Source organism: Zonotrichia leucophrys, chromosome 1, assembly GCF_028769735.1.
Source record: "Zonotrichia leucophrys gambelii isolate GWCS_2022_RI chromosome 1, RI_Zleu_2.0, whole genome shotgun sequence".
NCBI lineage: Eukaryota > Metazoa > Chordata > Aves > Passeriformes > Passerellidae > Zonotrichia > Zonotrichia leucophrys.
Genome location: NC_088169.1, coordinates 50,292,727 through 50,306,116, shown reverse-complemented (window position 1 = coordinate 50,306,116; position 13,390 = coordinate 50,292,727). Strand labels below are relative to the sequence as shown.

Here is a 13,390-nt window from a genome sequence, read left to right as displayed (position 1 = left end):
GTTGCTGCAGCTTAGCTGAAGCAAATAATAGACTTTTTACATAATTTTTTTTTTATAATGCTCTTGAACTATTTTTGAGCAAGCTAGCTGCTGCATGTTTTTGTGGTTTTGAAAATATTTCTAAAAACTTACAGGATTGCTTTTGATTGTCTATTTTGATACTTACTTTTCAGTGACTCCCCAGATATACCAACTATTTGTTTTGGAAAGAATGTTAGCCAAATTATACATTCCTCATCTTGACTTCTCTTGAAATTAATGTACAAAATTTATACAACATGGTCTAGATTTGTGGGGGGGGGGGGATGAAGATCAAGGATCTTTAAAACTAAATGCAAGAGAAGTTAATGTAGATAATGATCCTGATGATCATTATCTGCATTATCTACATCAACAGGATGAGCTCAAGTATGTTGATTCTTGAGGTACAAGGAAGGAGAAGGGTAGAAAGGGGGGGGAACATTTAATGTAATCCTTGTGCAAAGGTCAACTGAAATATGTACAGGCTTTTAAAAAAGAAAAAAAGGCAGCAGGGAGATAAAAGGAGAGATTCAGCAAAATCATGCTCCAAATTCTAAATACCAAAACTTGGGAAGAAATAAAAACCTATAGTGTATGTAAGTACTGACATTATAGCCATGTATCAATTGATGTAAAATACTGTGTGCATTAAAGTGGGTTTTTTTTTTCCTTGAGAAGGAATTAATTTCACCTGTGAAATTAAAAAGTCTTCTTGAGTGTGAACAAAGTGATTTGAGATTTGATTTCCTAACACTCTGTGTGAGCTGAGAGTCAACTGCACAACTTCTAATACTTTGTGCAGAGTCCATATTTTCTCATAAAAGTCAGTGGATGTTCTTATGTTTCTAAAGTATATGGCATGTGACCATTAGATTTCAGAAATAAAATACCTGCTGGGTTTTCTGGGTTTTTGTTTGGGTTTTTGTTTTTTTTTTTTGTAAGTGCCAGTCTAGATCTGGAATTGGAAGTATCCAATAAAGATTGGCAAAGTGTTCTCGTTTTTTTCCTTTTTTCCTGGAAAAACCAAGCAAATAAAACAGTAAAAAAGACACAGTTGAATTGTAATTAGTTAGTGAAGCTGATGAATTTTTAGAGCAGGTTAGGAATAGAGTAAGAAAAAGTCACAAAGAAGGACCAATCAACAAATCTACATCAATTATTATCAATTTTAGGACAATTTATTTTGGAAACTGTCTCAGATATCATCCACTCCAACTTTAATTTTCTTTATTGGCCTTAATATTTGAGCAGGAAGGTGCATGATCCTATCAGCCTCCTTTTTGCAGTGAGTGCTCCACACCACTTGCCCTGCGCCCCGCTCAGACAAGAGCCAAGGAGTGCTCAGGTTATCATTGAGGCTCTTCTGCTTGTTCTTCTGCAGGATTTATTTTTATTTTTATTTGACAGGCGTGCCTTCTTCCCTACAGGATGCTAGTTTGCTCTCTGGGAGAACCTCCAGATTAGACTGGAGTATGAGGAAGCTGGCAGAGATGGACCACCCAGGGAGGGGTCGGAAAAGAGCATGAGGAAATGGATAATGTTATCGTCTGGTGACTTGCCGGGGTTGATGAACTTTTCTAGAAGTGCCTGTTTTTGTTTTGATAAGGGATTTCAGAATGGTGTGGAGGCATAATGGGTGAGATCAGCAAGGAAGCACCATGCTCCGGAGGCAGTGTGAGAAGACAGGCTCTGAATCTGGATGGTGATGTGTTCCCATGGAGGGTGTTGGCTGGCTCTGTTCCCTCTCTGCCTTTTCCTTCTTGAGCATTTCTCCTCCACCCCTCAGCTTTAGGAGGTGGGGGTACAGGGTGGAGACAGGCTGCTCATTCATCAGGGCCCACGGAGCTCCTTGCTGTCAGCCAGGGGTTCCGTAGGGGCACGGAGAAACGTTTTGTGCTGACATTTTATACCTGACGCTGTGCTGCTGTGATGTGAGTGGCGTTGGGTCTGGTGGATGTGTTGCTATGGAAAATGCATGTGCTTTTTATAGTCAAATAGAAAGGTGTGTTTCCAAACGCCGTTCTCTAACTCTGCAGCCATAGCCTGGCTGGTTTATTTCCAGCATTCTCAGCAGTGAACTGTGGCTCTCGGGGTTGAATATCAATTTGCTAAGAATCCAAGTGCTGGAGGAATGTCCTCATGTTTCTGTACCCATGCAGCAACCACATCTTCCACTGGAGCCTTTCTATTCTCAGCAGCACGTGGGAATTCAGTGAAATCCGATAACAGCAATATTAATAGCAGCTGAGTAGGTGGCCAAAGAGGTTGAAATTTAGCACGAGCCCGCTGCTAGTTGGACAGGCAGCGTTCATCTCCTGCGCAGCAGCACCCGGCGGGGGTGCAGGAGTCCTTCAAATCCCCTGACATCCTCCTCAGAACCGTAAGTGCAGCTGGTCAGTGTAGGGCTGGAGAGCCAGGAGCTCAGCAAGGAGTGGGGAGTGGGCTTTTCTGCAGCCAGCTGGTCTGCTCCAGCTCCCAGGCCAGGGTATGGCTCTTCCAAGCCCTTCAGAGGGCATCTTGGAGGTGTGATTGCTGCCCTGATGGATGGAAGCTCAAAGGGAGAACGCCAGTGCTTCTTTTTAAACAGCAATGTGTTCAAGCCTTGTGTTTGTGAGGTCTGTAGTTCAGAGGAAAGGACAGAAAACCAGATTGGCAGCTGTTTCTGAAGTATTCATCACCAAGGGATGGGTTTGGCACTGGGCAGGGTGCATTTGTCACTGCCACATTCCTTTCTATCAGTGGGAGTGTCTCTGTTCCTTCTTTCTCCCCGTAAATGGGTTCAGATTTGTCTTATCACTTTGGACAGGACCACATGTATTCTTGGCAGCTAACCCTCATTTTGGGGAGAACAGATCTCCTTTCAAAGTTGCTTCTTTGTTGGTTTTGGTTTTTTTAATATTTTAAATCTTCAATCGAAAACTATATTTAAATATGTTTCTATATGAGAAACAGACCCTTCTCTGAAGAGGATGCTTTAAAATTATCTTCCAGAATTTTGCTCAGACTTCTGGTATCTTGGATGTGGTCCTGAGCTCCACATTGTTCTTCCTGGAAAATAATAAAGTGAAGTGTTAAAGTAGATTTGACATCATGAGTTGCTAGTTGCTAGAATTTAATACATATAAGGACTTAGGCAAACAGAACCATATCCTGTGTCAGAAAAATAAAATCCAAACTATTGAGTTTATTGTTTAAAAAAAATTGAAATAAGTAAAAAAAAAAATCTAGCTTCTTAAAATGCACTGCTCTTTTGTATTGAGGCACTGGAGTGGTGTTTGTAGATGTCAGTGGATGTATTTTATAATTGGTTAAACTCTAGTTCACGATTTCTTAAAAGTACTGTGGCCTGCTAGCTCCTCTAAGGTGTATGATTGTCTACAATTTAAAAAAATTATTTTAAATGCCCCAAAATGCATTAAAATAATCTCAGCAGGCTTTCCTCACTGCTTAAAAATTGGAAGCACAGAGCACCTCTGTCTCAGGGTCATCGCATGGGTGTTCTCATGGTATTGGTGTCTGGAGCAGAGTCCTCCTCCACCAAGCCTCCAGCCTGCTCCCCTGCCCTGGTGCTGGTGCAATTGCTTGTATGAGCATGATATGAAACAGATCAGCAAGCTAATTTGGGGGTTGAAAATGTATATTAGGAAAAACCCACAGAAACAGGTGTAGCCCTCTGGCAGCATGGAAGAGCAATGTGATTCAAGGTTGTGTTGGCATAACCACGGGGGCAGCAAACAGGAGTGGCTGGAAGAGAGACGGGGACCAGGAAATCCTTAAGCTGGAGCTGCTGCCAAAGCCTTTGTATTGTCAGGCTAGGGCCTTGGTGACTAATTCTGCTGTTTAACCTTGAGCAAACAGTGGAGCTGAGAATAAATTCCTTGAGCTGTGGCTCAGCCTTGTTCTGATCTGCCATGTCACTTTGCTTTATTCTTGTAGAGTGGTCTTTGTTGGAGAAACATGTCAGTCTGGAAGCGATGCTTGTCAATATGTGTTGTGTTCAAATGTAACAGAGGTGTTTTGTCTCTAAGCATATCACACACCAGCAAGTGAGAGCTATTCCTGTCCCATTTGTCTTTCTTCTGTTTGCCCAAGGATTGACGTAGATGAGATGATTTATACAGAAGGCATTATTTCTCCACAGGTGGTTATTCCACATCTTTTTTCATCAGTGTTCAAGTCAGATTTATGCGATTGTGCTTCACAATTACTGTTATAATATCCCCCACGTGTTGTTGTCTCGTGGCCTTTAGACTTTAGAGATCTTTTCCAGACTGGCTAATCTTGAAGTTGTCTGTAAACTTTTATTAATACTGCTGCCAACATTTAAGGTTCATGCTTTGTGAATCAGGATTCTACTTTTACAATTTTGAGACCTCTTTGTTAGCTGGAATTTGATATTGAGGTTAAGATAGACAGATTGGTGTTGGAGTTTTTTTGAGCTTCAGAATGAATGCTGAAATGCTGAGATTGTGGCAAGAGCAGACAAAGTATGTACAGTAAATTTTTCCAGTAAGATCTTAACTGTTATACTTAGCAACTTTCTTTGCTTAGTTCAGGCGTCTTTAGCAAAGTTGTATTGTTAACAAAAGGAGATAAAAAAAAACCTGTGGGAAGACAGAGAACTTAATGTTTAAAAATACACAAAGTGATTTAGTAAATAGTGTTGCATTGTCATGTGAGGAGGAACTGAATTATTTCAGCAGATTCGTTTTAAGATGTAGCCTTGGCTGTGCCCTCGTGGGCAAAGCTGCAGCCCACATAAAACTTTGAGTACAAAGGTATTCACCTATTCGAACCAGAAATTGGATTACACCAATATTCATAAAGAATATGATTAGCATCCACTGGGCTCTATGACATCTTTGAATGAAAACAGGAAAAAGCAGACTTTCACAGTAACCAAATGTAGTATTGACATTTATTTGCATTGACAAAGATACTTTAGCAAGTGAGCTACCCCATCAGTTCCTAAGTGAGCTGTTGTATGAGAAATGTCTCTGCAATCAGTTGTGTGTGCACTTCAGTGCTATAGGCTTATGTTTAAAATAAGGCTATAAGTGTCCCAGAGTGTTTGAAAAGCTTAAAAACTACATTGCTGAAGTTCTTGTACTCCATCTTCTAAATAGTTTATTCAAATATAGTGTGAGAAACTGGGTGTTGAAGCCCTGTGTATTTAGAGCCAGGATTGCAAAGGGGATTTGGAGGTGAGAGCAGGAGCTTGCTGTTAGGTAACAGTTTGTCAGAAGAGTTGTAGGGTCATGCCTACTCTTACAGCAGCAAAGAATTTGCTATGCTGGAGGCTGGTGACTCCATCTTGTCCCCTCCTATGAACCATAATTGTTCAGAGTTATACACAAGACCCTAGATGAATTATTTGCATAGATTGCACAGTAGTTATGTTATTTTTATAACACCTCATGAAGAATTTCCGTGTACTGAAATGATTCCATTTTGTGTTTTCATTTACTGCAATTGCGCTAAAAGCCTTATTTTTTCGGTTTTGATACTCACAGGGAAAATTAATTCATCCTAAAAGCTCTTCAGTTTGTAGCACACTTCTAACCAATAAGTATTTACACAATATATATTTTAAATTGAGTATCCTGGAAGGGAAATAGGCAATTGCATGTGCAATTAAACACAGATGAGCTCAGACAGATTGTACATATAAAAGGCTTTAAAGGCTCTTATTTCACACAGAGAATGTTAGCAAGCAGATCCAAACTACGTCTTCTGCAAGTTGCGTGTCTCAGAGAAGATGTAACTGTGAAATTTGTAGGTCAGAAATTAATTTTAAGACTTTCCAGTTTAGGTAACAGCCTTGCTTCTTTAATCAGGATTTTTTTGACAAAAAAAAATTATATACCTATCATTTAACACAGATTATAGGACAGTACATTCATCACTCAGAATCATCCTTTTCCTTGGTTAAGCACCATCAAATAATTAATACACACATGTAGAAATGAAGAACAGTGTTCTAGATCAGCAGGGTTTTTCTTGGATTTTTTTCCTCTCCTCTTCTGCTCAGGCTGTCTACTGTGACAAGTTGTTGAAAGGGTTTCGAAACCAATAGCTGCAGTTCAGGGAAGGAAAATAGTAATGCAAATGAAGAAACTTTATGAATGAAAAGTAAACAACTTGTTTGCTTGCTTCTATTGTTAGCAGAGTAAACATGAATGAAGCAGGGTCTCTCTTTCAAGTCCGTGAAATACCTCCCTGCCGCATTTTTGGTCTCAGGCTGTCTTGTTTACCTGAATGACCTAAGTTTTGTTTTGGTTTTAGTCCAAATACACAGGCCTAGTGTATTTATAGTTATTTCAGTAAGAAAATTTTATTGAAATATAAAGACAACTAAATATTGCTCCTGTTGCAAAATGGTTGACTGAAATTATCCCAGAGAACTCAAGGAAAGCAGAAGTGGATATCATTGTGTTCAGTCTTGTAGCTTTGGCCTACTTGAAGGCTGGCAGCCTTTTGGATACATGCTCCTGCCAGCTAAGGGCAGAGTTTTCCACTCCTCACTGGGCTGCTCAAGTTTGGGAGCAAACTTTGGGGCATCCTTAGCAAGGGTCTCTGCTTTTATAATTGCAAACAAAAACAGAAATTCTGGTAACAAAAGGCACTGAGGGTAAAGAATGCTAACCTTTAAAATGCTCTCCACTGGGTATGAGAAGTGTAATGTTGATGTAAGAAAAGTTTTCCGTTCTCTGCTTGGGAAGTCAACCTGTCTCTAGTAGCACTTTAGGTCACAGCTATGGTGTGCCCTGCATCATGGATACTGGCGATTTTGTTTTCTTCAAAAATAGTCTTGAGTGAACAACGAATAGCAATGGATTTTGGGAGGGATTAAAGAACAAACAAAAAAGTGTAAATATTTCACATTAAAGGAGGAGGGTTCTTCCTTATCGGTGTGAAAGAGGTCACTGGCTACAAAGCCACAAGCATCTCGGGCATGAGATACTAAGGAAGCTTCAGGCAAGGACTGTGGAGGTCAGACCCAGCTCAGGACTTTGTGTTCCTGATAGCCTGATTTCTTTATGATCTGGGGATGGGCAAGGCAATTAGAGCCACTGAGTGGGAGCGGGTGCTCTCAAAATAGGAAGAAGGAGGAGGAGGGAAGGGACGGTCTGTGTCCCTGTGGTTGTCACGTCTCATTGACTATTCCATTTCCGTGAAGAGTGACCAAGCCCTGTCCTCATTACACTAACACCTAACAGTTTCCTTAATGGTTTCTTCTCCTTTTTTTCCTGTAACCTTTGGCTAGTGTGTTTCTAGACAGACAGAAATGGGATAAGTACCTTGACACATTATTGGTCAGGCATGTTAAGGAGTTCTGAACAGGTTTTTCTGCTACTGTATGTGAAGACTCTGCTTTTCTGTTTGAACCCCTTTGCTGTGCTGTGTGTGAAGTTTGTAGCTGAACCAGCTCCAAACCAACATCTGGGGTAGGTGAAGAGTTGTTTGGGTGTATTTAACTCATTTGCTCTTCCATAACTGCTGCCACTGCATGCAGCATTGTTGTTCAACCACTGTCTGCAGTCCAGCCCTGAGTATTTACACCTGGGGACTAAGAGGCTTTTGGAGCCTTCCGTTTGAGAAGTTTCTTCTTTTTGCTCTTAAAATGAGTGACAGGAGAACAGGAGTGTCCATTGGTACACTTCCAAGGTGTGCTACAGACTGGGAATATATATATAAATGTTCCCTAATCTTAGTGATTGCATATGTATTTAATATTTTTTGAAAAGCATGTATTTGTATAAAAGAACCCAAACCCATCTTTTCAGCCCTACATCATCTCTCTCCAGATGTCCCAGTTTCAGTTTCTCATTTTTTGGTCTGAAAAGTTTACTCTTGGCTAAAGTGCTTTCCGTTGTCTAAGGCAAATACTTTAGAAAACGATACAATTGGGGGAAAAGTTACAATTCCTTTCATATGGAATTGACAATCTGAGGGCGTTCGGGCTGGAAAAGAGAAGGCTCAAGGGAGACCTTGTAGCAGCCTTCCAGCAGCTAAAGTGAGCCTAAGGAAACCTTGAGAGGGACTTTTTACAGGGATATGTAGTGGTAGGACCAAGGGGGAATGACTGAACACACAGGGTGCAGAGGGGGGGGCATATGTGGCCCGAAGTTTAGAGTCCGACTAGCTGAGGGCGAAAGGCCGACGCCCCTCTGCAATTCCTGGCCAGCACCCTTCGGCGTCTGATGGCCTCGGGCTGTGCTGGCCGCGGACTGGCTTACACTGCTGGTATTGGAGAGGAACGGAGCTGACCATTTCCCGGGGGTTAAACATCGGTTTATTGAAGGTGTTGCGGGATCCAAACACGGGGAAACCAACCGGGAAAAAGTTTTTCCATAGGGGGTGAAACAGGATTATAAAGGAGGGGGGTGGGTACAGGCGGAACCAATCGGGAAAGGTGAGGGGATGAACTTCACAGAACTGACACTCCATGGAGACCAATAATCAAAAGGTGAAGGAGTTGTCCTGGGATCCCAGCCAACCACCATCTCCAGAGAGGAGAAGGTTCTCGAAACCTGGGAGGAGAAAGGGAGTGATTGACTGGACCCAGGGAGGAAACAACTTTCACTTATAAGGGAAACCAGGGGAGGAGCAATTACATATCGGCAACTATGAATAGCGGTTACTATAGCAACTTAGCTGACAGGCTAGCAGTGGCGGGAAAAACTGGGGGAACGAAACCATTTTACACATAATAGGGGAGAACAATACATAAATTGGGGGAATAACACAAGAAACTTAACAACACACTACAACAACAGGGTGAGTTTATATTGACTAATGGGAAGAAATTCTCTACTCTGAGGGTGGGGAGGCACTGGCGTGGATTGTCCAGACCGAGTGGTGGATGCCCCATCCCTCTAAGGGTTCCAAATCCAGGTTGGATGGGGCTTTCAGCAGTATGGTCTAGTGGAAGGTATCCCTGCCCATGTCAGAGGGATTGGAAGTGGGTGATCTTTAAGGGCCCTTCCAACCCAAACCATTCTATGAATCTGTGATCTCCCTGGCTAATAGAGGCTATATTTCCCAAAGTCAACAGCTTGTTTTCTACTTCTATTTTGTTGGTAACTAAAGGAGAGCTAATTAAAAATGCCTAGAACCTTTCTGTGTACCTCTCAGAACAGAAACTGTAATAGATTGGCTAGCTTCTCATTTTATATATAACAATTGAAATAGTACAGAGTTATGACTGTATTTAAAGTGGAATGCTTCTTATTTCTTTTGGAGCAGTCATAGTTGCATATTTTATATTGACTGATAATTGGTCTTGAAACTTTTTATGCCTTGAATAATAATTGAATTTTAAGCCAGCAATTTTAAACCATTTTGTTTTCTTCTCTTTTTCTCATTCTCTGCCCTGCTTCAGACCAGAGGAGACCAACAGAAGAGTGAAAAATGTAAGAGAGTTGCACATTAATTGTGATTAATTATTTTTAAATGCTTCTGTTTATGGTACTATCCTATTTACCTTTCTTTTCAACTGTTGATTTATCTCATGCAAATTAGTGCCACTTTACAATGATCTCTATGTGCAGCTTACTTTCCCAAATCATTGTAATAATAGAAAACAGTACTTGTATCTGCTTGCTTGAGGTATATGAGATGCATCATGACACTCTTTAATTTGTTTTGGTGGCAATCATGGCTAATACTGTGTGCAAGATTTTGCAGTGCATTGTAAAAACATTTCTAACAGCATGCTGAGATTCTTTTACACTGGCACATGGCATGAGAGGAAAGTAATTAAGTTTGTATTCAGGGATTTTTTTTTCTGTTTGTTTTTAGGTTTTGATTACATTATACTGGCTTGGGAGGAAAGCTCAAAGTGACCCTGATTATAATGGTCCATACCTCAATCTTAAAGCATTTGAGAAGTTATTAGGGCAAGCATTGAGTAAGGTAAGGAATCCAAAAAAGGAAACTAAATGAACAGACTGAAGTCTATAATTTGTTATACAGCAGCAATTCTAAACAGTCTCTTGAGGATTTCATTTTCTTAGTTTGGAGAACACAGTAATTTGTTCTGCTTGCTATCAAGTTCCATAGGAAAGGAATGATTTTTAGCTTAGTTCTCCTGCAACCCATATGAATTTCAGAATACATCTGCTCTAATTGATGTGGTAGATTGGGAAGAGCCCTATCTCAGTCCTCTTTGACTGAAATGAAAGAAATTTAAGACCTTTTGCCAAGTCTCCTCTTCAAGCTGTTATATGTGCTGTTGTGTATATGTTTTTAGGGTTTTGCATTAGTCTTTGCTGAAGTTTGTTTGTGAATTCAAAATGGTCACAAGTAGCATTTGCACCCTAAATTATTGGAAAAGACCTTTTAAAAGTGACTCTTGTAGGCACTCGAAGAGTCCAGCCAGCCAAGCAGAAGTGGCAGAGATAGTGGGTACGGCGATATTTGGTACGTTGACCGGGGAGAGCCTTTCCCATCTTCAGTTACTCATAAAAGAGACGATTCCTTTGATAGCTTGGACTCTCTTGGTTCAAGGTCCTGCACGAGCTTTTCATCAGATATAACCTTGAAAGGTGGCAGTGAAGGTATGTTTTCCTCTCCAAAATATTTTGTTGACATGTATCTTATGAGTGTGGTATAAGACAATGTATGGACCTGGTACTTGGATGCCCAGTACTTAAAGTCAGTTCTAGTTGTGTAACTGCTGCAGTGGCATTTTGCTTAAGCAAATATTCACCTCTGACAGTTGGTAGGAAAAAAGCATTGCTCGCGCAGTTCTTCCTAGGAGGGGTTGCTGAAACTCTTGCTCTCACTGACACATTAGGGGGTGTGTGTATGTCCAGGGTATTTTCCCAGAGTTCTGTAAGGGAAATTGCTAGAAATTAGATCTGGATGGAATTACCTAAAATTCACCAGTTGCACAAGTCGCTTGCCGTGTTCTTAGGGCGACTGTGTCAAACTGCTGTGTCTTTACTTCATTTGTGAATATTCAATAAGGTTTTTCCCACCTAGGTTAAATACTGAATAGTATTTGTTACTTTTAATAGTTTTTCATGAAAATAAAGGTAACAAGAAGATAGTGACACTGGATCCCTAAAGCAGCACTCTAGCCTGTGTTTCTCTGCTGGTTTTAAAGTTCAATGCCAACTTGTAGCCTGAAGACACACAAATTATAAGGTGTTGGGTTTTGTTTCATGTGAGTAACAAAATCATTGAGCAGAGGCTCCATGGAGCATTGGTGATCTGTGCAAGATAACATTTAGCTACATTACATACGCAATGTACCCTGGGCTTCTACTGGATTTTAATCTGGTGAAATGAGCACAATGCTATATTATTTGCTATTTATTTGTCTTTGTTAGTAAATTTATCTTGTGGATACTATTTAATTAAAAAATTTCTGTGCTGTTTTTTGTCTTTAGTCTGGAGGCCAGCACTTTGTTTCCTGCAGGGAGCAGTGATAATGAAAGAATGGAACAAATGCAGGAGGATCATGCAAACCAAATTGAGTTTAATGGATCTTATCACAGCTTTGCCACAGACTTCTAAAAATACTTCTCCTACTGTCCTGTCAGTAGATCAGCAAATTTTCAGCTGAAACATCCAAAATACAGAGATAAATTGATTTTAGAAGACTTTGATCCAAGTTTTAGCTACAAGCACATATCTAGAGAATGATGTTTGTATCTTTCCTTTTTATTTCCACTTTATTCTAAGGTTGCGACAGTGACATAGACTCGGAACTGCCTTCCAAAATGCATGACTCCCATAAAGATGACAGGTCTTACCGCAGGATTTCGGTGATTGAACCAAAACCTACCACTGACTTCAACCGTTTCTTACCCAACAAAAACAAGCAGACAGCATATGTGCCAGCACCTTTAAGGAAGAAGAGGACAGAGAAGAATGAGGACAACAGGAGGAGCTGGGCAAGTCCTGTTTTCACCGAGTCAGATGGAGCATTTTCAAGGTACTGGTGTATGGTCTCAGTAAAGTGGGCTTTGATGTAGAGGTTTTAAAATAAGTTACTTCTTTATTAGCTTAAGAAAAGCTGCTCTTGCTGCAATAAAAAGTAAAGTATTTGATTTTCCATGTTTTGTCAAGGGAGACATTTTGGTGTGGTTGTGTGGTTTGGTTTTTGGTTTTGGTTTTTTACATTGTTTCTTGATGTTTGAGTAATGTTTTGAAGCTGGCCAGACTCCAGATGTATTTAAATGCTCTTAAATGCAAGTTCGTGAGAGATAGACCTACGGTTTTGACTGCTTGTTAAAGCTTCCAAAATATAGTGATGAATTTCAGCTGTCCGGCTTCTTGATACATACAGATGAGATTGGTGGGCAGTTCTTGAGTTTCACCATTGCCTTCGTGCCTTCACTGTCTCCATTCTATTCCTGTCTCGGTCAACCTCAGTGGACGTGAAACGAATCCTGTAGCTTCCTGCAAAAATAGCAGAGCAGAGTGTGGGCTCACAAATCCAGCTTCCCTCCAGATCATCTATGAGTGTGACAGTGGCTCTGATTCAGAAGATGAAAGAAGGCTGCCCGACGTTGTTTTGGATGACTTAGCAAATCGTAGATTTCTAGTCAAAAAGAGCCCTGTAAGCTCTGCTGCACCTGGACATCATTTCATGTTGCACAATGACTCTCCTAAATCTTGCTCGCGAGAAAGTTGTCCAGCTGGTCCACTAGCTGCAATGCTTGAACCACTGAGGTCAGAGATACTAATCCAAGATCCAGTAACTATTGCATTACCTAAATCGCAGCCCTTAAATAACTCCATAAAGTTAGTCTTCTAATCGGCATTTTAACGCAGCTGATAATTTGATATGCTTTTTCTGTCAAATTTTGTGGTTTTCTCAGTGGAGACAGGATGCTGATATAACCATTTAACTTCTTTTAAAATTTTTTTTTATTTAATCTATTTTATTGTTTCTGGTGCTGCAGTGCTGAAATTGAGAACTAATATGCTTCATTCACAAGGCTGAGCTCCTGAGCCAAAAAGCATGTCTTTTTGCATTGCTTATGTCAAATTGCTCCTAAAATATCTTAACTGATTGGATATTTTGAACAGTAACCAGAGGAGGCAGAGGCAATTGGATACTAAAGGCGAAAACAAACCAAGAGTTAACAGTCCTTCACAATTATCTGGGTATTGTGATGAGGACGAGGAAGAAGTAGGCATCCCAAACATTGAAAAAGATGATCTCTATATTCGCAAGCTAAGTTCTTCAGCGCCAAATACAGTTGTTGCTTTTGACAAATTTCTTCCTAAGTTTTGGACTCCAGAGGAGGAATTGCTATGGAAAAAAATCAAGAAATCCTCTTTCAAACCCTGGTATAAAGAGATTCAAGGGTTCAGGTGCGTTTTCATGCATGCCTGTTTCTCTCCTGTG

At 40.5% G+C, this 13,390-nt stretch overlaps 1 protein-coding gene across 5 annotated transcripts in view; it reads left to right on the top strand.

Moving 5' to 3' along the window:
- Window positions 1-13,390, top strand: part of LMO7 (LIM domain 7) — a 133,487-nt gene that overhangs the window by 78,930 nt on the left and 41,167 nt on the right. For 3 of the 5 annotated variants that reach the window (XM_064713282.1, XM_064713275.1, XM_064713264.1), the window contains exons 5-9: window positions 9,407-9,437; window positions 9,826-9,939; window positions 10,385-10,583; window positions 11,716-11,968; window positions 13,069-13,356. In XM_064713282.1, the coding sequence (XP_064569352.1) occupies window positions 9,407-9,437; window positions 9,826-9,939; window positions 10,385-10,583; window positions 11,716-11,968; window positions 13,069-13,356 (885 nt within the window). The remainder of the gene's footprint in view (window positions 1-9,406; window positions 9,438-9,825; window positions 9,940-10,384; window positions 10,584-11,715; window positions 11,969-13,068; window positions 13,357-13,390) is intronic. The other 2 variants (XM_064713291.1, XM_064713301.1) reach the window with 1 other exon arrangement.